Here is a 26449-nt window from a genome sequence, read left to right on the forward strand (position 1 = left end):
AGCCAAGATCATGGCACTGCACTCCAGCCTGGGCGATAGAGTGAGATACCGTCTCAAAAAAAAAAAAAAAAAAAAGTAAAGGGATAGAAAAAGATATACCATGCTAACACTAACAAAAGAAAAGTGTAATAATAGCTATATTCATTTCTGACAGAGCAGACTTCAGAGCAAAACAATTATCAGCATAGAAAAGGGCATTACGTGTGTGTGTGTGTGTGTGTGTGTGTGTGTGTGTGTGTGTGTGTACAAGACAAGGTCTTGCTATGTTTCCTGGCTAATCTGAACTCCTGTGCTCGAGTGATCCTCCAGCCTCAACCTCCCAAGTAGCTGGGACTTATAGGTACATGTCGCCATGCCTGGTTAATTTTCTAAAAAATTTTTTGTAGAGATGAGGCCTCACTGCATTGCCCAGACTTGTCTCAAACTCCTGGCCTCAGTTGATCCTATTGCCTTGGCCTCCCAAAGTGCTGGATTACAGGTGTGAGTCACTGTGCCTGGCCTGCATTATAGAATGTTAAAGGGATTAATTCTCCAAGAAGACATAATGTGTATAAGCCTAACAAGAAAGTAGCAAAATATGTGAGTCAAAAGTTACCAAAAACTAATAGAACTGCAAGGAGAAAAAGATGAATTCACTATTATAGTTGGAGACTTCAACACCCTTCCATCAGAAATGGACAGATCAACTGGGTGTGGTGGCTCACAACTGTAATCCCAGCACTTTAGGAGGCCAAGACAGAAAGACTGATTGAGGTCAGTAGTTCGAGACCTGGGCAACATAGTGAGAACCCTATCTCTGCCAAAAAAAAAAAAGCTGCATGTTGTGGTGGATGACATAGTCATAACTACTCAGGAAGCTGGGGCCAAAGGACTGCTTGAATCCAGGAGTTTGAGGTTGCAGTGAACCAAGATTGTGCTACTGCACTCCAGTCTGGATGACAGAGTGATACCCTGTTTCAACAAAGAAAGAAAAGAAAAGAAGGGGAGGGGAGGAGAGCAGAGGAGAGGGGAGGGGAGGGAAGGGGAGGGACAGGGAGGGATGAGAAGGGGCAGATAAAGCAGGCAGGAAATCAGCAGTAAAAACATGGTTGAACTGAATAGTAGCATCAATCAATTGGATCTAATTGACATTTATGGAATACTTCATCTAATAACAGCAGAATATACATTCTTCTCAAGCTCACATGGAATATTCACCAAAATAGACAACATTCTGGGCCATAAAACACATTTTACCAAATTTAAAAGAACAGAAATCATACACAGTATGAAAGATAGTTGTAAAGTCCCCCAAATACTTGGAGATTAAACATACTTCTGAATACCACATTGGTCAAAGTCTCAAGAGAAATTTAAAAATATTTTGAACCAAATGAAAATGCAAATACAATTTACCAAAATTTGTAGGATACAGTAAAGGAAAATTTGTAGCACTAAATACATATATTAGAAAAGAAGATCTAAAAATCAATGAGATTCTACCTTAAGAAACTAGAAAAAAGAGCAAATTAAAACTAAAGTAAGCAGAATAAAAGAAATAAACATTACAGTAGAAATCAACAGTGGAATGCCATATCCACAAATGAGAACTGAGATGAAACGAACAAATTCCTTGAAAGACGCAATCTACCAAAGCTCACAAAAGAGACATAGATAATCTGAACAGTCCTATAGCTGTTAAAGAAATGGAATCAGTAACTGATAACCTTCCAAAACGGGAAGCACTAGGCTCACATGGGTTCACTAGTGAATTATATCAAACATTTGAGAAAGAAATTATATCAATTCTCAACAATCTCTTGCAGATCAAAGAAGCAGAGGGAATACTTCCTATCTCATTCTAAGGGGCTCTAAGGGGCCAGCATTTCCCTGACACCAAGACCAGATAAAGATCTTACAAGAAAGGAATACTACAGACCAGTACTTCTCATGAACACGGATACAAACATCTTCAGCAAAATATTAGTAAATCCAATCCAACAATGTATCAAAAGAATTGTAAGTAAATCCAATCCAAAAACACAGAAAAAGAATTACACACTATGACAGCCAAGTGCAATTTATCCCAGGTATACAAAGCTAGTTCAACACTTAATTAGTTAATTTCAATTAGTGAAATCCATCACATCAACAAAGAATCATATAATCATATCAATAAATGCAGAAAATATTGAAAGGAACACGATAAATAAAATCCAACACCCACTTATGATTAAAAAAAAAAAAAAAAAAACCCTCTCAGCAAACTAGGAATAGATACTTTCTGACAAAGAATATGTACAAAAAACCTGCAGCTAAAATCATATTTAGAGGTAATAAACTATGTAGATGCTTTCGCCCTAAGATCAGGAACAAGGCAACAATAAGAAACCAAACAACCAATTAGAAAATGGACAAAAGATCTGGATAGACATCTCACTGAAGAAGATATACTGATGGCAAATAAGCATATGAAAAAATATTCAATGCTGTATGTCTTCAGGGAATTGAAACTTATAACAAGATTGAGATACCACTATTCACCTATCAGAATGGCTAAAACCCAAAACGCTGACAACCACCTAATGAGGGCAAGACTGGGGAACAGGAGCTCTCATTCACTGTTGGTGGGAATGCTAAATGGCACAGCCACCTTGGAAGTTTCTTACAAAAGTAAACATACTCTCATCATATAACCCTGCAATTACACTCCTTCCTATTTACCCAAATTATGAGTTGAAAACTTATATCCACACAAAAACTTGCATACTGGTGTTTACAGCAACTTTATTCATAATTGCCAAAACGTGGAAGTAACCAAGATCTCTTTCATTAGATGAGTGGAAAGGTTTAACTGTGTGGTACGTTCATGCAATAAACATTATTCAGTGATTTAAAAAAAAAAAAAGCTATCGGATCACGAAATGACACAGGGGAACCTTAAATGCATATTGCTAAGTAAAAGATGCCAACTGAAAAGGGTACATACTATATGACTCCAACTATATGACATTATGGAAAAGGCAAAACTACACAGACAGCAAAACAATCAGTGACTGCTCGAGGTTGGGGGCAAGGAGGAAGGGATGAATAGGTGAGACACAGGGGATTTTTAGGGTGAGGAAACGATTCTGTGTGATACTGTAATGATGGATACATGTCATTATACTACATTTGTCAAACCCCACAGAATATACAACCCAAAGAGTGAACCCTAATGTAAACTAGCACTTTAGTTAACAATGCATCAACATTGGCTTAATTTTAACAATACCACACTCATGCAAGATGTTAATAACAGGAAAATCTGTGGGTATATATATGGGGAGGCAGGAATGTGTACTTTATGCTGGATTTTTCTGTAAGCTTAAAACTTCTCTTAAAAATAAAGTCCATTCATTAAAAAATTTTAAAAGGAATATTGTGAAGTCTTCCTCCCATTGTTTCCCACTCCCACCTACGGCTAACCATTTTAATTGTGGTATATAATACATACGGCTCTGCCCTTTTCATTTAACAGTATGGTATGTTTTGCAACTCATTCCCTATCCGTACAGAGTGAGCTTTCTTGTTCTGTTGCCAATATTACTATAGTATTTTACTACAGAAGTATATAATAATATCTATGGGAAATACTTAAAAGTGGATAGCTGGGTTTAAAAGTACATGCATTTTTAATTTTAATAGATATTGGCGAATTGCCCTCTATGAGTTATAGGAGTTATAGTCCCAACAGCAAGCACAATCCTACAATCATGGCTTAACAAAATGTTCAGTTTAGTATTACAGATACAACTCCCTATTGGAAGTGGGGGGGCAAATAGGAGAATCTCACACACATACAAACACAAGTTACCATCAACTTCTCATAGACAAACAAGAATTTAAAGTTATATTATCCAAATAATTCTTACCCAATTGAAATTCAGTCTTGGGTTTGATGGCTGGAAGTTTACATTGCCATTCAAAAGTATTTGGATAGGAACTCATTGGTTTAGAAAGCCCAGATAAAAGTTTGAAAATCAGCTTATCATCCCATGGGTTCCCAACAATGAAGTCTTAAAGGAATGAGAACAAAAAAAAAAAAGGAACATGAATTGAGAACTCAAGAACTTTACCAAATAAATTGTAGACAAAGTGAGTAGAGATATTTACTAAATAAGCTTTCAAAGCCTTATACTTTTAAGAGCATTGATTCAAAATTAAAAAGAACTATTTTTAAAAATCAAAATTGGTAGCTCTGCACAGTTTATTATTTGCCATTTTATATCTACAAATTTAGATCAATATTCAGTTGTGACAAAGGGAATCAACTCTAGGTGCATTTTCTCCACTCAACTGAACGGCTAGATTCTATCTTTAACACAACTGGGGATACGTGTCTTAAGGGCAGATGTGGACATTAGTTACTTCTAATGTGCTCAGATAAACACATATTATTTAATTGCTTTTCCACTTATATCCACAAAACTTATACTACCTATCTGCAATGTGCGTATATGAGATATACTTTGGGTCCACAAAAGGGAAATAATTTCTAAAAGTAAGAAAAAGCTTTCTCTCCAACCTGGAATGTTACAAAACATTATATTAGTGGCAGTTATCAAACACTAATCCAACATGGTTAACACTCACTCAGTGCTAAGCACATGCAGAACACTGTTCTCAGTACTTTATTAATTTAATTACAATAAGCCTCTAAGGTAGGTACTAGCATCATCAGCTCAACTCTACAGAAAAGAGGGATACGGAAAATTGAAATGAGCTCGGTCAAGATCACGTGACTACTTGAGGGAGCTAGAACATAGTCAGTCCATCTCTAGACTCTGTGCTCTTAACCACTATGCTAGATTGTTTATGTGTAATATGTTGAGGGGGAGGGGGTTCTCTTTAACCTTGAGCCTCAGTTTACTTTTCTGTAAAATGTAAAATATAATAGTATTAAATGCCTTGCACATAGCAGGCTGTCAAATTCTAATTCCCTCTTCCAACAGTAGTTATTTTGATACCTTCTAAAATTAAAAGATTGATTTGCCCTTCAAGTATGCTACTGTTACTCCATTGTGATGCATTATGCAAGTTTTGTCTGAACTCAATGACTCAATGACATTCAAGTCCCACTGTGGGTTTCTTTGATGGGACAGCTTTCCCCACGAAGAGTGAGTGAGCGTACTTGGAGCATCAACATTCCCAAGTGAACTCATCTGCATCCGTTCTGCTTGGAGCCCAGCAATAGCATCTGGTGGATCTTCTGCAATGGCAGCGTCAGTGTCTGTGAGTCTGCAAGCCTCAACGCCCAACTCTGCCTCACAGGTAAGTAACCCATCTGCAGCAGGCTGGCTCAGACGGAGTAAGGATGCTGAATACATGTGAGACGAGAAGGCCTGTTCTGGGCTTTTCTCTTGAATTGGACTGCACGTGTGAAAGGAATAAAGAAACCAAAACACCGCATGATTAGAAATCTGTTGAATACAGTCACATAAAAGTCCCTTCTCATTCTAGAAATGACATTTCACAATAGCCTCACAGACAAAAAGTTGATTAAAGCATTTTTAGACAAATCTATGAAAATATACAGCTAGTACAATATGAACAGAATTAATAAAATCAAGATATGGTTGTATGAGATAAATAGGTGAGGTAATACATGGGATATTCTTTAGTAGGAAATTGAATAGGAGTGGGTTTATTTCTCCAGGCTGCATCTATGTGACACTACTATCATCAAGACTGAATATTTAACTTTATTCCAAAAATGGCTCCTTTTATAACATTGAAACAAACAGAAAATGTCAATCACAACACAACACTCCAGTACACTTCCATATATACAGTCATGTGCTGCATAATACCAATTCAGAGAACAGCATATGCAATGGTGGCCCCATAGGATCCTAATGGAGCTGAAAATCTCTGGTCTCCCAGTGATGTCTGATGATCCTGACCCTAGGTGTGTAGGTCTCAACTAATATGTATGTTTGTGTGGTCGGTTTTAACAAAAAAAGTTTAAAAAGTGAAAAAAAAATTTTTTAAATGCTTATAGAATGATATAAAGAAAAAATATTTTTGTAGAGCTGTACAATGTGTTTGTTTTTTAAGCTAAGTGTTATCACTAAAGTCAAAAAGATAAAAGTTTCTAAGTTTTTAAAGTAAAAAAGGCACAGTAAGCTAAGGCTAATTTATTATTGAAGAAAAAGTTTTTTTATATATAAATTTAGTGTAGCCTAACTATAGTGTTTCTAAAGTCTACAGCAGTGTACAGTAATGTCCTAGTCCCTCACGTTCACTCAACACTCACTCACTCACTGACTCACCCAGAGCAACTTCAGTCCTGCAAGCTCCATTCACAGGAAGTGCCCTATACAGAACACCATTTTTATCTTTTACACGGTATTTTTACTGTATCTTCTCTATGTTTACATACACAAATTCTTATGCCACTCAGTATTCAATACAGTAACGTGCTGTACATGTTTGTAGCCTACAAGCCACAGGTTATACCTTATAGCATAGGTGTGTAGTAAACTAATCAAACCATCTAAGTTCATGTAAGTACACTCTGATGTTCACACAACAATGGAATTGCCTGAGGACGCATTTCTCAGAATGTATCCCAGTTGTTAAGCAACTGCATGACTGTATATGGATGTATATGTATACACATATATCCATACGTGTACACATGCACACACACACACACAGTATACAGTTGATCCTTATTATTCATGGATTTCATATTTGTGAATTCACCTGCATGCTAAAATTCATTTGTAAGCTTCAAATCAATACAGTGATTTTTCAGTCATTTACATATATGCAGAGTGGTGAAAAATTGAGCCACCTAACATACATGTTCTCAGCTAAGGTTGTACAAGGTGACAGCCTTCCTGTTCCAGCTCTCATACTGTAAACAAGCATCCTTTTCGAGCTGTACTCAGTGCCACAATTTTTGTGTCTTTGTGCTTTTTCTTGATGATTTTGGTATTGAAAATGGTCCCAAAGTATAGTGCTGAAGTGCTCTCTAATGTTCTAAGCACTAGAAACCTGTGAAAATATGTGTATTAGATAAGCTTTATTTAGATGTAAGTCAGTGTTTGCTGGACATGAATTCAATCTTAATGAATTGACAATATATAATAAATAAGGTGTTTTTCAACAAAATGTTGTTATCAGAGGCTTGCAGGATGCTGTCTGTATTCCCTTTAAGAATATTCAGTATTCACTAATTCAGTGTTTGTGGTGACTCTATAGAATTATAGTGAATAATGAGAACTGACTGCACATATATCTCCACACACACACACCCAAATATCTAACTAAACATACTGAAGTATGTATTTTTATACAAATAAATTTAGACATGCAATTTCATACACTGCTATTTTCACTTATCACATTTTTCCTGTTGTAAACTTTTTTCAACTATACTTTTTTTGTAATAATTTTAGGTATAAAGAAACGTTGCAAAGATAATAGAGAATTCCTGTATACTCCTCACTCAATTTCTGCTAAGATTATCATTTCCTATTACAATGGTACCTTTGTCAAACTAATAAACCAGCATTTGCTCTGTTACTATTAACTAAACTGTAGACATCATTCGATTTCACCACTCTTTTCACTAAGGAACTTCTGCTTCAGGATCTAGTCCTGGGTACCATGTTGCATTTAGTTGTTATGTCTCTTTACTCTTCTTTCATCTGTGACAGTTTCTTAGTCTTTCCTAGTTTCCCAAGACCTTGACAGTTTTGAGGAGTACTGGCCAGGTATTCTGTAGAATGTCCTTCAACTTGGTTTCTCTGATGTTTCCTCATCAAGCACTGGCCTGATATATCAAGTGCTTAGGTTCACTGTTGTATGTATATTCACGGAGAGTACCTTCTGACTTAAAGTTACTAGTCCATAAAATCTGTATCAGCCTTTAAGGCCAAAATTAGGTATTCTATTACAGCCTAAAAGGCACAGCTAGAATGGAAATGGTAAACAATGTTAGAATGGAAATGACGAGAATGACAGAACCAAATAAACCCTCACAATACCTGAATTTTCTATCCTTTGAAGGCACCACCATGTTTTCTTCACAAGAATCCAAAGGCACATGGGTGCACTGTTTTGCTACCACATTTTCTGAAAGATTCAAAAATTAGAGACAGATATGTTAGATGCACATGTGTGCACAACACACACCATTTGATATGGTTACAAGGTCTAGGATTTCTTTTGACACTGACTTACATTATGATTTCAAAATAGTGTTCCATTGTAAAATGTATAATAAGATTCAAAAAATGGGAGGAAAAAATCACTTTAAAAAATCCACTACTGGCCAGGCACAGTGGCTCATGCCTATATCCCAGTGCTTTGTGAGGCTGAGGCGGGAGGATCACTTGACTTGAGGCCAGTAGTTTGAGGCAAGGCTGAGCAACATAGTGAGACCCTATCCCTAAAATAACTTTTTAAAATTAACTAGATGTGGTGGTAGGAGCCTGTAGCCCTACCTACTCAAGAGGCTGAGATGGGAGGATCACTTGAGCCCAGGAGTTTGAAGCTGCACTGCACTCAGCCTGGGCAACATAGCAAGACCGTATCTCTTAAAAACAAGCAAACAAATAAAATCTACTACTAATATATGTGAGCATTTCAACTCTACATCTAATCCCTAACAATCTTTCAAGAAAAAAGGGGTCGACAGAGTGGCAAGTCCATTGTGGGCAGGATGACCAGACCATGGGAAGTTACTGGTATGGATGGCAGGGCTACACCCAGCTTCAGGAGAACCTGGAGACAAGAACATGGAGAGTAAAAGGCTTCAATGCTTCTGGAGGGCAGATATTTTGTGTCTTTCACTTTAACATGTTGTGGTCAATTAGTTGATTGACTAAGTTAGCATTTAATTTATTGAAACGATTTTGTGTTTAAATCAGAAAGCAACCTGGCAATATTTATTACTCCCTATAATTAAAAAAAAAAATCTATGTATAGATAGATAAACTAGGTAGGGCAGAAATACAGAATAAACTTCTACCAAGTGATTATAATAATGTATATTATAATATACTGTATAATAATAATATATAATACTGTATAATCCAAGTATATTGGATTACATTTTATCAGATATTCCTTCACTGAACAGGTGTTATTACTTTTTAGCACTAGAACGTTAGTTTCTGTTTATAGAGCCAAAGTGGCAAATACTCTAAGAATAGCCAATATTGACTTTTTGAAAGATTCTTTAGACTCATTAAACTACCTTTCCTGGATGGAAAAGGCTTTAATCTTTTTTTTTTTTTTTAATTAAAGGCAAGCTTGTGATGGTGCCTGGCAATTGTCAAAGTTTCAACTGACCTCTCCTTTAAGATTCAGAAAAGAAACATATTATATTGGATTAACACTCTAAGAAACCCTTGGTCAAAAATGTTTAGGTCTATAGGCTCAGAACCCACATTAAAATATGCTTCCATCCAGTGAAGTGAAATTCTTAGGCAGCTCTTCTATTATTGCTTTGGTAAACAATTTCTATATTTTAAAAGTGTGGGCCGGGTGCAGTGGCTTAAGCCTGTAATCCCAGCACTTTGGGAGGCCGAGATGGGCAGATCATGAGGTCAGGATATTGAGACCATCCTGGCTAAAATGGTGAAACCCCGTCTCTACTAAAAAAATACAAAAAACTAGCCGGGCAAGGTGGCGGGCGCCTGTAGTCCCAGCTACTCGGGAGGCTGAGACAGGAGAATGGCGTGAACCCGGGAGGCGGAGCTTTCAGTGAGCTGAGATCCGGCCACTGCACTCCAGCCTGGGCGACAGAGCAAGACTCCGTCTCAAAAAAAAAAAAAAAAAAAAAAAAGTGTGAGCAATGATACAGTTAGTATACAGTCAGTCCTCTGTATCCACAGGTTCAGCAGGGTCAACTATGGAACTTGAGCATCCACCTGGATTTTGGTATCTGCAGGGGTTCCTGGAACCAATCCTCTGGATGATGAGAGGACTATCTAGTTTGTAGGTTGGTACTTAATAAATAGTTAACAATTATCTGTGCTCAATGACAATGTCATATATTAGGATTCAATTCAGATATATGATGAACTTTTAAAGATATAGGGTGATAGATTTGAAACAGCATAGAAATAAGGACTACTTGTGAGTTTTATCATTGCTTTCTTAAAGTCAGATCACTAAAAGTAAGAAAAATAAGACTTTCTGACTATCATACTTGGCTATATGTCTAATAAAGTTGACATATATGTGTGTAGACACACATCTAGGACTAAAATTGGCTGTTACTCTTATTAAATTAGAAAATATAAATGTTCATTATTTTTAGCATTCAAATAATTTAATCTGTCTGTAGTGGCTGTTTTGTTTGCTATGAAACAAAATAAACATGTTCTATCTACACAAATGGGTTGGACCTTATTTCCTTTAAATGCTTCTATAGATTTTCTCCCATTCTACCTATAATCTAAGCTATTATATTTTAAAAATACATAGACTTTAGGAAGACAATATGCCAAAGGAAAAAAAACCTATGAGAAAAATACAATGAACAGATTTTAAGTTTCTTCTTTATGATTTTCAAAGTTCCCATGTGGAATTTTCATGAAGAAAACTATAAGAATCAAACTTCATGAAGAAAACTGAAAGAATCAAAGTTGGCAGAAGACAAACACTAAAATAGTGTAACACACACCTTTATCTTCTAAACTCTGCACTGACTCCGCTGGAAGCTTGTGGAATGGTGTAGACGCTAGTTGTGCAGCAGATGTAAAGTCTCCTGGGCTCTTAGGACTGGGTGCCAGGGTTTTGTTGCAGCGAATACCCCATACGGTTGAATCATCCAAAAACTCTTCAGCATGAGGCACTTCCTCCTATAACAGAAGATGAAATGAAAAAAAAAGCAGCAATCTCCCTCTTTTGTCCCTGAAACCTTACTCATTAACACTTTACGATCCAAAGAAATAGGAATTAAAGAAGAAACAGATGTCAACCCCTGGCTAACACAGCCCACAATATCATGGTTCAGTTCTTTTCCCCAGAACTGGAAAATCAGTGGAGTTACATTACAGCAAGAGCTACATTTTTGTTTTCAAATTTTATATATATTTTTTAATTTGAAAAAGTTGTGATTTACAGAAGAGTTACAAACATAGCACAGAATTTCCACATACCCTCCTCACCAAGCTTCCTCTAATGTCAACTTCTTATAGAACTGTGGCACATTTGTAAAAACGAAATAGTACTATTAACTGTAGAGTATTTGGATTTCACCTTTTTTTTCCCACTAATGTGCCTCTTCTGTTCAGGGATAATCCAGGATCCCATGTCACCTTTAGTTGTCAAGTGTTCTTAGCCTCCTTGAGTCTGAGTCTGTCATTGTCTATTGGCCTTTCCTAGTCTTTCTTGTCTGACACTTTTGAACACTAGTCAGAAACTGTGTAGAATGTCCCTACACAGTTTGGGCTTATTTGATGTTTTCTCATGATTAGACTGGGGTTACAGATTTTGGGGAAGGATATCAGAGGTGAAGTGTTCTTCTCATTATATCACATTAGGGGATATCTGCTGTCAACATGACTTATTCCTGCCAACACGACCAAATCACATGGTTAGGAAGAATCTGCCATGTTCCCCTACTGTAATCTAATTTTCCCTTTCCCTTTCCTTTTTGTCTGAAGCAAGTCACCAAATCTAGCCACACTCAAAAGGAGATGAATTAAACTGGAGGAAAAAATTCAAAGAATGTGTGGATAAATGTGAAACTGCCATAGTAATCAATATTAATAAATAATTTTGGTAGGACCCTTGGAAAATATGCATATACCCTATTTCTTCTTGAATAATTATTACATAATGTCCTAAAAGAAACATATTCTTCCTATGTTTCATATTTTTCAGCACAGTTTCACATACACAATATCCTCTGACCGGCATAATCATTTGGTAGAATAAAGTGGATGGGGTTGTAGGACCCATTTCATAGATAAAACAGGTTTGCTTACCTTTGGTTTTGAAGGAAGTCTGCTGACAGAGCGTTCTCCAAAGGTCCTGGCTCCTGTGGGTTTATTTTTAGGCTGTGGTAATCTAAGGAAAGATGTGCTAAATTATAAATAGTAAAATATGCTAAGGAAATAAATGGCATCACTTGACCATTAGAAAAGTTCTCTACTTATCCTATTCAATGAGTTAATATTTATATAGATATTCCTTGCTTTTATAGCAGTTCTAGCAAAACTGAGTGTAACTGAATTAACTCATAAAAGTAGACCTATAATGATAGGTCTTAAGTGAGGGTGGAAAATACAGAAATTTCTGTCACATAACTTTTAGAAGCCAAAAATGAATTAAGGCCGTGGCCAGTGGAAAGTCATGGATGCCAACATATTTTTTTAATTTTCAGCACTTGTCTAGCTATGGAATTCCTCTCTGAGAGCTAGCCATGCCCTTTCTCCTTTCTACCTCACTATGAATTTCTTAAATACCATAAAACCTTTAGTTCACACTGACACCTCTCTTTCCATGGTTCAAATTATGAACAATGAAAATTCCTGGAGTTACCCCTCTCTACCCCGAGGTAAAAGCTCTCTAATGTAATATCCCTTAGCCTTAAAACACATTCTCTGCAGCAACACCCAGTATAAGCCACTTCCTTGTCTACTTTATCAGTGCTGCAAATATAAACAGAGCATGTATGGATACCTGTACTGGTGAATTCATTCACACCTAATATGATTTCAAATCCACAGAATCCTCAGTTCTCTGCTAGTTCACCACTGTTTTCCTTTTTCAACACATGCTTTGGCTATGGGAGGCCTGCTCTCTTGGAACTCCTGCAGTACTGTAGATCTGGAGAACTTTGGCAACACCTCCCTGGTCATGTGGTCAAAAGGCTCATTTGACCATGTGAGTAGCAGTTCACATTCTCTCCTCACCACCCCACCACCTCTGGTCCCAGAGAAAACTCTGCTGCAACCCATTAACTAGATGGTATTTTTTTTTACCCATAATTTTCTTTGTTTCCATCTTCAAACACATGAAAAGCAGATGACAAAGAAGAGATAATCTTATTGACTCCCCAAGCCCCAGACGATCTTACATTTTCTGCAATATAATAAAAAATAGCATCTAATTATTATACTAGGAAAAAACATCCTTTATGTTAAACTTCAACTACAAAAAAGAAAAAGGAGTAACAGCTGACAGAAAATAACTAATATCAGCTTTTCAAATACTAGGCAATAAAGCACTATAGTGAGATGAAGTGACTTAAGTATGGTAACAGGGTTTTGTACTCAAGTCCCAGGTCATGAGTCCCTGCCACATATCTGCAAGGTGTTAATCATTCTCCTAAATCATTACTGTTGTCACCTGACTCACTCAATAAAAGCTCTCTCTGTTTTCCATTTCCTTCAAGAAAGAATTAACCTCTGAGTTTTACATTTCAAGTCTTCCTAAGTCTAATTGGTTCCTACTTATCTTTATCATGATCTCTGGCTTCTAGCATGAATCCCCTGACTCTAAACAAATGTGGGCTAGTTGCCAGCCTCCTCTAACACTCTGCCCCAGCCATTCCTCTACCAGTAAAGGCTCAAGTCACACCTTGAGTACTCAGCCCTTCTTACCCATGGGGCTTTTGTCCTTCTTTAGCACTATTCTTTCTTTTTCCTTTAATCAAGCAAATCTATCACACACATTGAGTACCTTGTCAAGAACTGTCTTATTTTTATTTCATGCATTCCCTGCCCTTATGTGACAAGCTAATCAAGGGCAGGGCCACCTCTTATATAATTCTTGACATTTTCTGTGATAACCACCTATAATGCTATGCACTTAGTAGCTTTTAAATAGTTATTACTTTGAAACTGGGCTTCAAATGCATCTTCATTTTGATCTAGAGATTGCCATTCATCTTTGTCATCAGAAATATCAGGAAGTGTAGGAGCTTGAAACATATTCATGATGAAACCTTAAAGAACAAAAAGAATAACTGTAAAAAGGTTGCAAAAGAGCTTTCATTAACTTGTCATCAGGTGCTACAGACTCAGATAAAATAGTTTACCTAACGCTTCTTTTGTGTGCACGGTGGGTGATGGCTGCACTTTGGATGGCGTTGCCTGAACCATTCCCAGTGATGTGTTTGGAGTTGTGTGAAAAGAACTTGTGTTGGCAACCTTATGTGTTTCACACCCTAGCAAAGAAATGGAGACAAAATGTGGTATCAGAAGGCAAATCAGAATAACTTAAAAGACACACAATTTAAGCAAGTTACAATTAAACCAGTTTGTCATCGTTAAAAATTATCACTAATGATTTCCAGTATTATAGTGCTTTCATATATTTCATTTTTATCTTTATAATAGTCCTAATGAGGTAAATAAGGTGAAAATTATCCTTTTTCAGAAAAGGAAATGAAGGCTCAAAGAGATTGAGTGTTTGGTCTGGATTATACCAGATTAGCAACTTTGTCATAAATTATACCCTTAGTGCCACTGTATCCTATCCCAAGTTCATTGTCACAATGTAAATCTTAAGACTGGCTTCCCATCTCATTCCACTGCAGTCAGGCATAGAATACAAGGCCCTGCACAGCCTGGGTCCTGTTTGATCAGGCCTCACCTTCCTCCTCTCCCTGCTTACCTCCCCACATTGGGCCCTTTGCTGTGCTTGGAATATATCAGAGATTTTCCTGCTTGAGGGCTTAACACTTAATATTCCCTCTGCCTGAAAAGGTTGCCCAAGCTAGTGGCATGGGAAGCTCCCTAACTTCAGCCCTTTACCCAAACATCACCTTCTCTGAAATTTCAACCCCACAACTCCAATAGTACGTTTCTTTCCCCTTCTGTGTGCGTGGAGATTTTTTGTTCATGACTTCATCCCTAACTATGTATAACAGTGCCTGGCACCAACAGAGCAGGCTCAGTAAGTCTTGGTTCAGTTAATGAGCCTCCAGCTATTTCAAACAGCCCTGCTCCTCACCAAACTGTCCAGAAAAAAGATGTCCCAGTCACACAGGGGGGATGTGAAAGTCCAATCTGTGTGTCTTATTATTTATAAAAATTATCTTCTATGAAAATGCCTCCAACGAAGTAGTACCAAATAACAGTGTAACACTTCTAACTAAACTTTTGATAACCTTTCCTACCTAACATACTAAAGATGACTCTGTTTTGGATTAATTTCCTAAGAAATTTACTAGAAATGTATTCACAAATTACGTTTCCAAAGAATGTTAAACTAAAAAGATGTGACTAACAAGTGGATTTCTACATTTATTTGAAATGGTTCACGGATAAATAACCTATACTCTAAGAACAGGAAATCTAACACTCAGGTTCATGAAGGCCTGAAGCCTTCATAAACCACAGTTACAAAACACACTCTAAGTGATATAGAGGAATATGGACAGAAACACATTTATTATAATTAAACATTACCTTCTTTTATTTCTGCTCCACTCTGTGGCTTGAATTCATGAGTATTCTTATTCACACATCTGGAAGAGAAAACTCTTGAGACATACTAGAGAATAAAATGCTTGATCTAGGCTGGGCGCAGTAGCTCATGCCTGTAATCCCAGCACTTTGGGAGGCCGAGGCAGGCGGATCGCCTGAAGTCAGGAGTTCGAGACCAGCCTGGCCAATATGGTGAAACCCCTTCTCTACTAGAAATACAAAAAAATTAGCCAGGTGTGCTGGTAGGCACCTGTAATCCCAGCTACTTGGGAGGCTGAGGCAGGAGAAATCACTTGAACCCGGGAGGTAGAGGTTGCAATGAGCCAAGATCGCACCATTGCACTCCAGCCTGGGCAACAAGAGAGAGACTCCATCTCAAAAAAAAAAAAAATGCTTGATCTATTAGAATTTTTAACTAACTCTCAAGAAATAATAGAAAGAAAAAAAAAATCAGTCAATAATTACAAGCCTGTCAAAATTCAGATGGAACCACTTAGGGTCTACAGTGTAAGTAAATAAAATGGTTTTTTTTTTTCTTTGAGTTCCATTTCAGGAAAAGAATTTTTACAGAAAAGACCAGGTAGTAAACATTTGTGTGACACAGTGATTATAGGAATAAGAACCATCTCTATACGTGGTAAAGTCCTATGACTATTCAAATGATCCCATTCATTACAGAGGTTAAAGAGTTGAGCCCGGCTCCAGGCAGCTAACCAGAGTCAGGACATGGAGAAGCACTGGTGTGCCTCAGCTGTGCAGGACACCTTTGCTGTGATGAGCCAGCAGCCACAGTGCAATGTCCTCCAGCCTTTAAAAGTAATGGTTATCAAGAAAGAAAAAAATGATATGCAAGCCATTTACATCAGTTTAAGTGCACTTGGGGTAGTGGATCTAATGTGTCTATTTAACATTGCTGGAGTTCCCTTAATAAACCCTGTTAAGGTATAAAGTAAAACATGCAAAGCATTTTTGATTTTACAAATCCCTATAAAAACAAGCTAAAAGAGACTTGAAATGACTGGAGGTAATTAAAAAAGTAATATGACACTAATTATAATTTCTGAAATCTGGGAAAATCCCTCAAAATTGGGGTAAAAATTTCCAATGCAGAGGTACATTTTGAGAGACAGAATCATGTGTATTAATCCCAAACTGCTCTCTATGGGAAGACAGAAGGAATATGAGAATACATGTCAAGTAACTGTCTAGATAGTTACGATCTCTGCAGGTATTCAAAGTCAGTGAGCAAAGGCAATTTTAGCCTAAAAGCTGTATATACTTCAGTTACCAAGTGACTGTTGACTTTCAGAGTATTGAAAATTTTTAATTCACAAACGTATAAAATAAAATAAATACTCTAAAAGAAGCACGGAATAAGTAAGCCTAAAGGATTGGGAGCAATATTTTGCCACTTGCTTTTTCAACAACATACCTATCTAAAAATAAAAGGCAGATGTCATTCATCTTTTACATACTGTTCCTGATAATGCAGGTCATGTAGAGAAGGTGACAAGTGCCACTTACATCACTGTCATCTCTAGGACTACCTTCAGCTTACCCAGTATCTTTGCTGGCCACTGCAAACACGGAGTCTCTTACTTTCTGGGCTTTCAAAGGAACAGGAGGAGCAATGCTCTGGCTGGTGGCTGGGGACACCAAAGCTGCAGAAATAGCATTTGCCAAAGGAGGAACAACAGGAGGTGCCTCTCTTGGGTTCTTTTCCATGTTCACTGGTGTCTGCTGATGGGTGACTGGAAGACATGGAGCTCTCAGTTCCTGCTGGGAGCCTACACTTGGCCCCATACATGCTGGATTAACCTTTCATGTTGAACAAACAAACAACAAAAACAAAACCATGAAGTCCAGAATACTACTAATCAGGCATTACAACTTCTCAAAGCATGGCATCTGTCTTCAGTAGATTCCTTTTTCCTTGACGTTTCCCCATACTTCTTCTTCAAGCATTCTGAAATGTACAGTCAACAACAAAAAGACCACTCTACAAAATGGATGCTTTGTAGCTTCTGAACCACAGACACCATTAGCAGCTCATAATTTCTAAGCACTGAAATAACAAGTCTCTGTAGTTGTATCAGCATTTAAGTATTATCTTATTTCTCTTTACTTAATTTTGGGAAAAGGTCAACAAATCAGTGTTATCAAAAGCTCATTATGGTGTTCCTCCCATTAAAATACCCGTAGATTGGTATATGAGATAGGACTTGAAAACGGGAAAAAATAAATAAATAAAATACTTTTCGTAGCCATTTTCACTTTGAAGAATAGGAAACACAAATATAAATTGTAATAATAACTGCCACAAAAGCCTGTCTCACAACAGGAAGAATAATAAGCTCTAAATTTAAAATCTTTGCTTTGCTACTCACATCAATATAAGATTGTAATTGTATGCTTTAGTGTTACAAAGTTAGATGAGTTAATTTCTCACAATATAAAAGTATGCTTATAAATTGTTAAGAAAAACACCAGCCAGGCATGGGTGGCTGAAGCCTGTAACTTTTCAATCCCAGAACTTTGGGAGACCAAGGCTGGTGGTTTGCTTGAGCTCAGGAGTTTGAGATCAGGGTCAGCAACATGGCAAAACCCTGTCTCTACACAAAATACAAGAAATTAGCTGGACATGGAAGCAAGTGCCTGTAGTGCCGTCTACTCAGGAAGCTGAGGCAGGAGGATCACTTGAGCCTGGGAGGAGGAGGCTGCAGTGAGCCGAGATTGCACCACTGCATTCCAGCCTGGATGACAGAGTGAGACCCTGTCTCAAACCACAAACAAACAAACACCACCAAATATCTAGGGCAAGAATAGTTATTTTACAGACTAATGGAAAAAAAAATACAAAACCCTCATCCTCCTTTGTCAGCAAAAATGATAACCGACACCACTTTCTCACCTACCAAATTAGTAAAGATTATAAATGATCATAATATTCAATTCTGAAGAAATATTCTGAACAATACCAGAGATTTTCTCCACCAGATACCAAAACGCGTAAGTTGGAGGCCGAGGTAGGTGGATCACAAGGTCAGGAGTTCAAGATCAGCCTTGAACACAGCCTTTCAACACAGTGAAACCTCATCTTTATTAAAAATACAAAAAATTAGCCGACCATGTTGGCCGGCACCTGTAATCCCAGCTACTCGGGAGGCTGAGGCAGGAGAATTACTTGAACCCAGGAAGCGGAGGTTGCAGTGAGCAGAGATCGCACCACTGCACTCCAGCGTGGGAAATAGTGGGAGACTCCGTTTCAAAAAAAAAAGAAAGTTGTAGTAAATACACCTATGAAATGATCAAGTAGAGATCTACTGACTAAAACGAAGGTATAGATATTTTAGAATTGGATCTTGTATACATGAAAATTTAGTACATGGTAAAGATATTTTAAATCAATGGGGAAAGGCTAAGCAGATCAATAAATGATTTAGAGACAACAGGCAATCCACTTGGAAATTATAACCTGATGCTATTCATATAGAGAAGTAAGTTTGAAAAAGGCAGGCTTCTAGTTAAAGACAGTGGCTTGATATACTCCAAAAATCTCACCAAAATGACAGTGAAGGAATTCTACACTTAACATAGCTATTGAAGGCGGCTAGGAGCGGTATGTCCCTAATTGCTAGACAAGTTCAGAAATCTACACCTGAGAATGGAAGTGAAGGTGGAGCTGAAGATAGGAACATTGTAAAAGTCTGTTTAAAAAGCAGATGCTGGCCGGGCGTGGTGACTCAAGCCTGTAATCCCAGCACTTTGGGAGGCCAAGGTGGGGAAATCACGAGGTCAGGAGATCGAGACCATCCTGGCTAACACAGTGAAACCCCGTCCCTACTAAAAATACAAAAAAAAAAAAAAATAGCTGGGAGTGGTGGTAGGTGCCTGTAGTCCCAACTACTCGGGAGGCTGAGGCAGAAGAATGGTGTGAACCCAAGAGGCAGAGCTTGCAGTGAGACGAGACTGCACCACTGCACTCCAGCCTGGGCGACAGAGCAAGACTCCGTCTCAAAAAAAAAAAAAAAAAAGAATTTAATAAGATGGCCATGAAAATTAAGGCAATCTCAAAGAAAATTAGGGGGAAAAAGGACAAAGATAGAAAAAATGGTGAAATTTAAGAAAATTAAACGACCAGTCCAGGATAGCCTGACAGAGAGTATGAGGAAAAAATACCCACTTCTAAAAATACATATTAAGAAAATTCCCCAGAGTTGCAAAACTAGAACATTTAAGCACTAAGTATAATGGATGAAAAGATAAATATGTCACAATACAGCGGGGAAAAATGATCCTACACCCCTCCAAAGAAAAACAAACGTCATCTCAAAGAACCAAGAATGAGAAGGACTCGGGATTTTTCCACACCAATGGTGCAAGCCAAAAAACAATGAAGGAGTGTCTTTAAAAACTCTTGAGTGAATGTGATTTCCTTCCTAGAACACTGTGCCCAACCAAATTATCAACCAAATATGAGGGTAGAATAAAGATGCTTTTAGACATGCAAGAGACCTCAAAAACTAACCCCTCAAGCATGCTGCTGTTGCTTCTTCTTTTTTTTTTTTTTTTTTTTAAATAAGCTACTGGAGAATGTGTGCCTTCAAAATGAGGACATTAAGGAGAAATAAAGACACGGGAACCAGGGATATACCACAGGAAAGGAGCCAGGAAGAACAATTTATTAATAATTTCTTACAACTATCCATGGAAAATATAAATTATACAAAAAAAGAAATACAAATAAATCAGAAGAAAATGAAATGACTCAATAGAAAAATGGACAAAGCCATCCAGTCAATGTAAAGGAAAAAAGTTAAACAGCCACTAAATGTATCCCAAAAATGTCCAAATCCACCTATAATTAAAGAAACTACATCAGGTGCTCGAAAAGATTTAGTATAGTTAATGTTAGCCAAATGTGTACAAGAAATAAGTCCTTTTACACACTATTAATGTGAGTGCACAATCCTAAGTTTATAGAGGGCAGACTGACAGCATTTTAGGTACATACACTTGAAAGGCAGCATGACTTCTAATAGTTTCTACATGATACACTCCCTTTTATAAGGTATGACAGAAGACTATGCTGCAAGTAGAATTAGCTAGGTATCTATGCAATAGTAGTGAAAGATCTATCAGAGGTGTTAGGTAGAAGAAGCAGAAAATAAGTCTTATTTATGTAGAACGTTCTATTGTATTCATATTTATGTGTTTTCATACACAGTAAGTCTGGAAAAATACAAACTACAGCAGTTAGCAATAAAGGAGAACATTCAGACAAGATGTGGTGGCTTACACCTTTAATCACAACACTTTGCGAGGCTGAGGCAAGAGGATCGCTTGAGCCCAGGAGTTTGGCACCAGGCTGGGCAACATGGCGAGACCCCATCTCTATAAAAATAAAAATAAAAAATTCGGTGGGTGTGGTGGTACATGCATGTGGTCGCAGCTACTAAGGAGGATATAATGAACAGTTATCATACCACTGCACTCTAGCATGGGTGACAGAGCAAGACCCTGTCTAAAAATTAAAAATAAAAAAAACAAAAAAAAAACGAAAAAGGAGAATGTTTGCGTGTGTGTATATATATATGCATACATACACACATACATATATACAAACGAATGCTCTCCTTCATATATACATATATACACACATTTCATGTGCTATTAAAAAAAACCATCATATAGTCACATATTTTTATACTTTCCAAATATGTAAGAAAATAAAGTATTTTATCTTCATGGTATCCTATGTCATAGACAGACATATACTATGAAAGATTAAGCAACCATTATACAGCTTAAATGAGTTTATTTCCAATCTCCTTCATTCATTTCTAATTTTAAGAAAATATATGTGGCTCTAACACACTCATCACTTACCTCCTTTTCCAAGATGAAATAATGGCAAACAAAAAACATATCTAAATGATAAATTATTGAGAGTACTATATTCCAATATTCATTACACAACAGTCACTGTACAAAAACCAGAAAAAGGTACATATATAAATACATAAATGTATAGACATGTACACATACACACAAACATGTAAAACATACTACCATTCTGTTCTATAACTTTCTACTCTCACTCTACTTTTTGAACTTCTGTGTCAAATTATTTTAGACTTTCAGAAAGTTACTAGGTAAATTAACATCAGAATTAACTCTAAAACAGCACATAGAAAGGAACAAATCAAACTGCCATTCCTGCTGCTGGGTACAGGACGTGTCATGAAGAGCACAACATACCTCGGACCTTTCCTGGGAAGCGGGCAGCTCCTCATGAGATGTCTCTACCACCTGATGTAACTTCTTATGAAGTTCATCCATTTTCTGTTTTAATAGCTGTTCTTCAAAAGCATTTGCTTCTTTCCTTTTCATATAATGTCTGTCTTCATTTACTTTAGGAAAGATAAAAATGGTTTGCATGCAAAATTTAAATCCAGCTCATCATAGGAATACATGCAAAATGAGGAAAGAGTTACATTTTAGGGGACCGATTTTTTTGTCTTTCTCATATTTGGTTTTAGAAGCGAAACTTGTATTACCTTTTAATTTTTACCTGCCCACAGCTTGGCTGCTATATGTTCAGGGCATGTAAATTACTAAAAAAAAAAAAAAATTACATGCTGATCAAAAATAATAATAATAGCACAGTATAATAGTAAAGATTTTTTTAACCATCATATACATGATTGTTCTTGTAAACAATCATGATTGCCAAATCATTTTAAAGTAAGTTTTTATTTGTTTTTAAAAGATAAAAATTTCTAGAGACTTTCTAAGTAGAAGTGAAGTACACTAACTGATCAGGGCTTCAAGCATGCTGTGGTCAGTCCCATTTCCAACAACTGGTTAACACAGCCATGCCACAGACAAGTCAAAGAATCTGGCCTAAGACTTTTGGTCATGGCATGTGAAAGGAAAATGCATCTATGCCCAGCACAAAATGAGTCCTCTGTGTTAACTGACTTGTCTTCTCTGTCATCAACTGAGTATGAAAAGTAATGAACAAAAAAGGAAGGCCCAGAATGGCTACAGCCCAAATAACTTAGATGGTATAGAAGTTCTGAGTGGAATAAAGATTCAAATAACTGACCTAGGGGTTTAGAATTACTATATACAGATAACGCTGAAAAATTTTAAAATATTTATTTCACTAAAGCTAAGATGACAGTGGTATGGAGATCTAATTTAGCACTCTTTCAACCATGAGTTTGTTGCCAAGACATCAATTTAGTCCTTGGACTAACTTGGCTGCTAACACTAGTGGTTAAGCAATTTCCAATTCAGAAAAAAGAAGTGCAGCTCGCTGCCAGCGTAGTACTCTCGGGGCAAACACAAAATGGGTTAAGAATGATTTCGGGCTTCTGATGGGATGAGGTGAAGATTTTTGCAGTCTTTCAACATAGTCAATTATTCTATAAAAAAGTAATTACTCAGAGATGAGGATTTTTTTTAGGTGACATAAGAATAACTCAAAACACAAGATTGCAAGTACCCCATTGCTCATGCTTTCTCCGTTGATTGTATTTCTGGGCTCTCAATTCTTCAAAGGAAAATTCTGATTCCCCACGAATAAGCTTCTCCTTGCAATACATAACAACCTGCTCAACATCAGCTTTGGATGCCAAAGATGAGTGCACAGAATATTCTGATTTAGAAATCATGATCACTCTTTGTTCCCTATAAGGGGGAAAAATACATTATTTACCACAATGTACCGAAGAGCACTTAAAAGAAACTAATAATAGATTAATGCACTGATTGTACTTGCATATTTGACTCTTTATCACAAGCTGAAGATATCACTCCAGAAAGCTCTGAACCCTAAAAAACGAAAAACAAACATCAGTATTCACTTATCTGAGAAGAAAGCGTCACCCAAATTACTTCAGAAAACAATATGAAAATGCTTGAGGGGAAGAGGGACCTTAATCCCAAGATTTACGTAATTTTAAATTATGATTAATATCAAAAGATTTAGTTTGTATCAACAACCTCACAATAACTACTGCAACTTAATCTAATCAAAGAAAGACTTTTTTGTTTGTTTTTTAATAAAGTCCTACTCAGCAGTAGAGAAGAACCATAGTTTATTTCCCTTCAATTCATAATCTAGGAGCTAGACGATAGTGTCTGAACATTATGCGACTGACATTCCCAACTGCTGTGTTAAATTTTTTTTTTTTAATTAAAGTTTTCCTCAGGTACTACTCTGCCCTCAAGAGTTCTCAAATTCATTCACTAAACAAATATTTACCAGACACTTCCATGTCACACTCTGAGGTAGGTCTGGGAACTGTGACTGCAATCAAGACCCATCTCTACTGTCTAGAGCTTAGACAGGGCAACAGGAGGTCAGGAGGCTGGCAAGCAAGTATAGGATGTAAAATGTAAATTGGGACAAGCTGCACTACCTGTCAAAGTTAGGAATGCATATTCTACTTCTAAGAATGTGTTACATTAATAAAACCTGTACATACACCCTAAGAACAGAGGCGTTTCCATTGGCTTTTGCTTCAAGGAGGTCCTTGATGAATTTTGAAAGAAAGTTGTACTGTGGAGGGTAACATGGGAAATATAGTTGGGAAACATGAGGCTGAGGGAAGAAGAGACTTGAGCATTTTCCCATGTTGATACGCCATGGAGGCAGAAGAGATCTCCACAGGGCAAAAATCTTGATGAGGATAAGGACAAGCACAGATAGAAGGCCACCTTTTCTCACAGGGAAGGATGCAGTTACATTTATTGGTTGGTGGCAGAAAACTGACAGATGTCACTTGATGGCATCTGCTATCTGTTGAGATAGTATTTTTGAAGTTCCTGAGACAGAGGCTAGAGGTAGCCAGGTCCCAAGTTTGAAGAGACTGAAAAGAAGTCTAAAATCACTATCTTTTGGCACTAAAGAGTGAACCTAGAAACATAAGAGATACACAAAACATAAAAGAGTGAATTGGACACTGGAAGCATGTCCCAGTGCCTGGAAGTATGAGACCTCCCTGTTACTTGAGGTAACAGGCACCAACCTTTGAGGCTCTGAGTTTTGAAAGCCAGGCTCAGGAGCCCCCAGATGGGTGCAATCCCAGGTAGGGATTTCCAGAGCCTATGCAGAGGCCAGCAGAACAGAGGGAAGGACACTCATTGGTAAGGGAAAAGCTGGTGGGGAGAGTAAAGACAGGAGGCTATGTGGTGAGGGCCCCTGGGTTAAACAACAAATTGTATTTGAGGTGAGTTGTCGGGGAGAATAACAGGCCCAGGAAGTTGCCACAGGAGCAGGTGGCTGACATGGAGGTTAGAGCCATGAAAGATCAAAGAAATGAGATGTCAAAGTGGATGTAGAAGGCAGCCAGGCTGGCCATTCAATACCATTCCCAGTTTCCACACAAGCTACAAATGTCATTATTACCTGATTCTTAGAAATGCAGGCCATGTTATTTCCTGGATTTGATTTTGATGTTATCATTTGGTTTAAAACCTGAGCATTATGCAGAGGTTCTGAGGTTCTAGCTAAGAGGGAAAAGAGAATAAAGTAAGGAGAAATTAAGGGTAAAACCATATTAAGTAAAATTATCACACATAATAAATTCCCCTGATCCTTCCAGTAGGAATCACAAGAAGTAAATCAACTCATTTACACCGTCTCAGAAATTGCAACTAAAACGTTTTTAAAATAAGTATTATACAATTTTCTGACCAATTCAAAATGCCAGGAAGTCCCGAAAAGAAATGTAAAACCTAACTAGTAATTTTAAACAACCGGATAGGATAGGCAATGCTTATTGCTGAAATGTGATATTTAGTTCTAAGAAAAAGAAATGGCTATATTTCTTTAAAAGTTGCATTAAACACATTTGATTCCATTACAAATAGATGGAGTCCAGATTAAGTATTTTGGTCAATTTTGAATTAAAAAAAAAAAAAAATCCTAGAAATACAGTGAAATTATCAAGCTTTTCTTACAGGCTTGCTCTTTTAAAATGCTAAGACAAAGCCCCTGCTCTCTGGGGCTATTTAGTGGGACTATGATGATCAGAATGCTTTCTCTGTTACCTCAGAGTACAGTTTGGTTTTCATTAAAAATTGGATGGGTTTTCTTTTTTTTTTCTTTTTTTTTTTCGTGGAGACGGAGTCTCACTTTGTCAACCAGGCTGGAATACAGTGGCACGATCTCGGCTCACTGCAACCTCTGCCTCCTGGGCTCAAGCAATTCTCCTGTCTCAGCCTCCTGAGTAGCCAGGACTACAGACGCCTACCACCACACTCGGCTAATTTTTGTATTTAGTAGAGTCAGGATTTCACCACGTTGGCCAGCTTGGTCTCGAACTCCTGACCTCAGGTGATGCACCCGTCTTGGCCTCCCAAAGTCCTGAGATTACAGGTCTGAGCCACCACGCCCAGCCAGGTTTGCTTTTTAAAGAAAAGAAAATACTAGTACAAATCCAAGACTAAATGGACAACAACAGGCATTTTAGACAGCCTGATTTTACCTTGAGCTGGCAAATGGGTTTCAGTGCGGCGTGTCTGAAATAACCTAAATGATAGCAGAAAAGACATCAATATAGATTATAAAACAATACACAGCTGTTAGAGTGAAAACTAAATACCATAGACAACTTATTATAAGCTAGTAAAGTCTGATGTCAAGAGAGAATGTACAGTTAAATTCTAGAGTTGCTTTGAAATTAAAAAATAAAATTCTGGAAATATTTTTATATCCAATACATTATCTGTATTACAAAAATTCCTCCTTTTGCCTAGTTTATGTTAGTATTTCTCAAATTCACATAAAAATGCACCCTCTTTCTCCATGTGTCAAGTCTGCAAATGTTCCAACAAGGATGTTTGAACTCCTACTTTAGATACTTTATACATTTGGAACATAATGAATATATTGGAAGAAAGAAGTGAAAGTACAAAAGTACTTAGATTACTGCTTCAAAAGGCAGACATATCATTGTTCATGCTCTGTGAGAAGTTCTTGAATATGTCATTTCATGGCATATTTCATT

General features: G+C 37.2%; 1 protein-coding gene across 1 annotated transcript in view; it reads right to left on the reverse strand.

The window, feature by feature from the left end:
- The window catches only part of BUB1 (BUB1 mitotic checkpoint serine/threonine kinase), a 41647-nt gene that overhangs the window by 7940 nt on the left and 7258 nt on the right, over positions 1-26449 (reverse strand). The window contains exons 5-19 of the mRNA XM_023190386.1: positions 25928-25971; positions 24847-24947; positions 23215-23267; positions 22939-23123; positions 21687-21838; positions 16984-17243; positions 15408-15466; positions 14033-14161; positions 13829-13939; positions 12975-13074; positions 11976-12057; positions 10667-10844; positions 8019-8106; positions 5153-5391; positions 3894-4037 (exon numbers count right to left, since the gene is read on the reverse strand). Of these exons, the coding sequence (XP_023046154.1) occupies positions 3894-4037; positions 5153-5391; positions 8019-8106; positions 10667-10844; positions 11976-12057; positions 12975-13074; positions 13829-13939; positions 14033-14161; positions 15408-15466; positions 16984-17243; positions 21687-21838; positions 22939-23123; positions 23215-23267; positions 24847-24947; positions 25928-25971 (1925 nt within the window). The remainder of the gene's footprint in view (positions 1-3893; positions 4038-5152; positions 5392-8018; positions 8107-10666; positions 10845-11975; positions 12058-12974; positions 13075-13828; positions 13940-14032; positions 14162-15407; positions 15467-16983; positions 17244-21686; positions 21839-22938; positions 23124-23214; positions 23268-24846; positions 24948-25927; positions 25972-26449) is intronic.

This window comes from Piliocolobus tephrosceles, chromosome 15 (genome assembly GCF_002776525.5).
Source record: "Piliocolobus tephrosceles isolate RC106 chromosome 15, ASM277652v3, whole genome shotgun sequence".
Lineage (NCBI taxonomy): Eukaryota > Metazoa > Chordata > Mammalia > Primates > Cercopithecidae > Piliocolobus > Piliocolobus tephrosceles.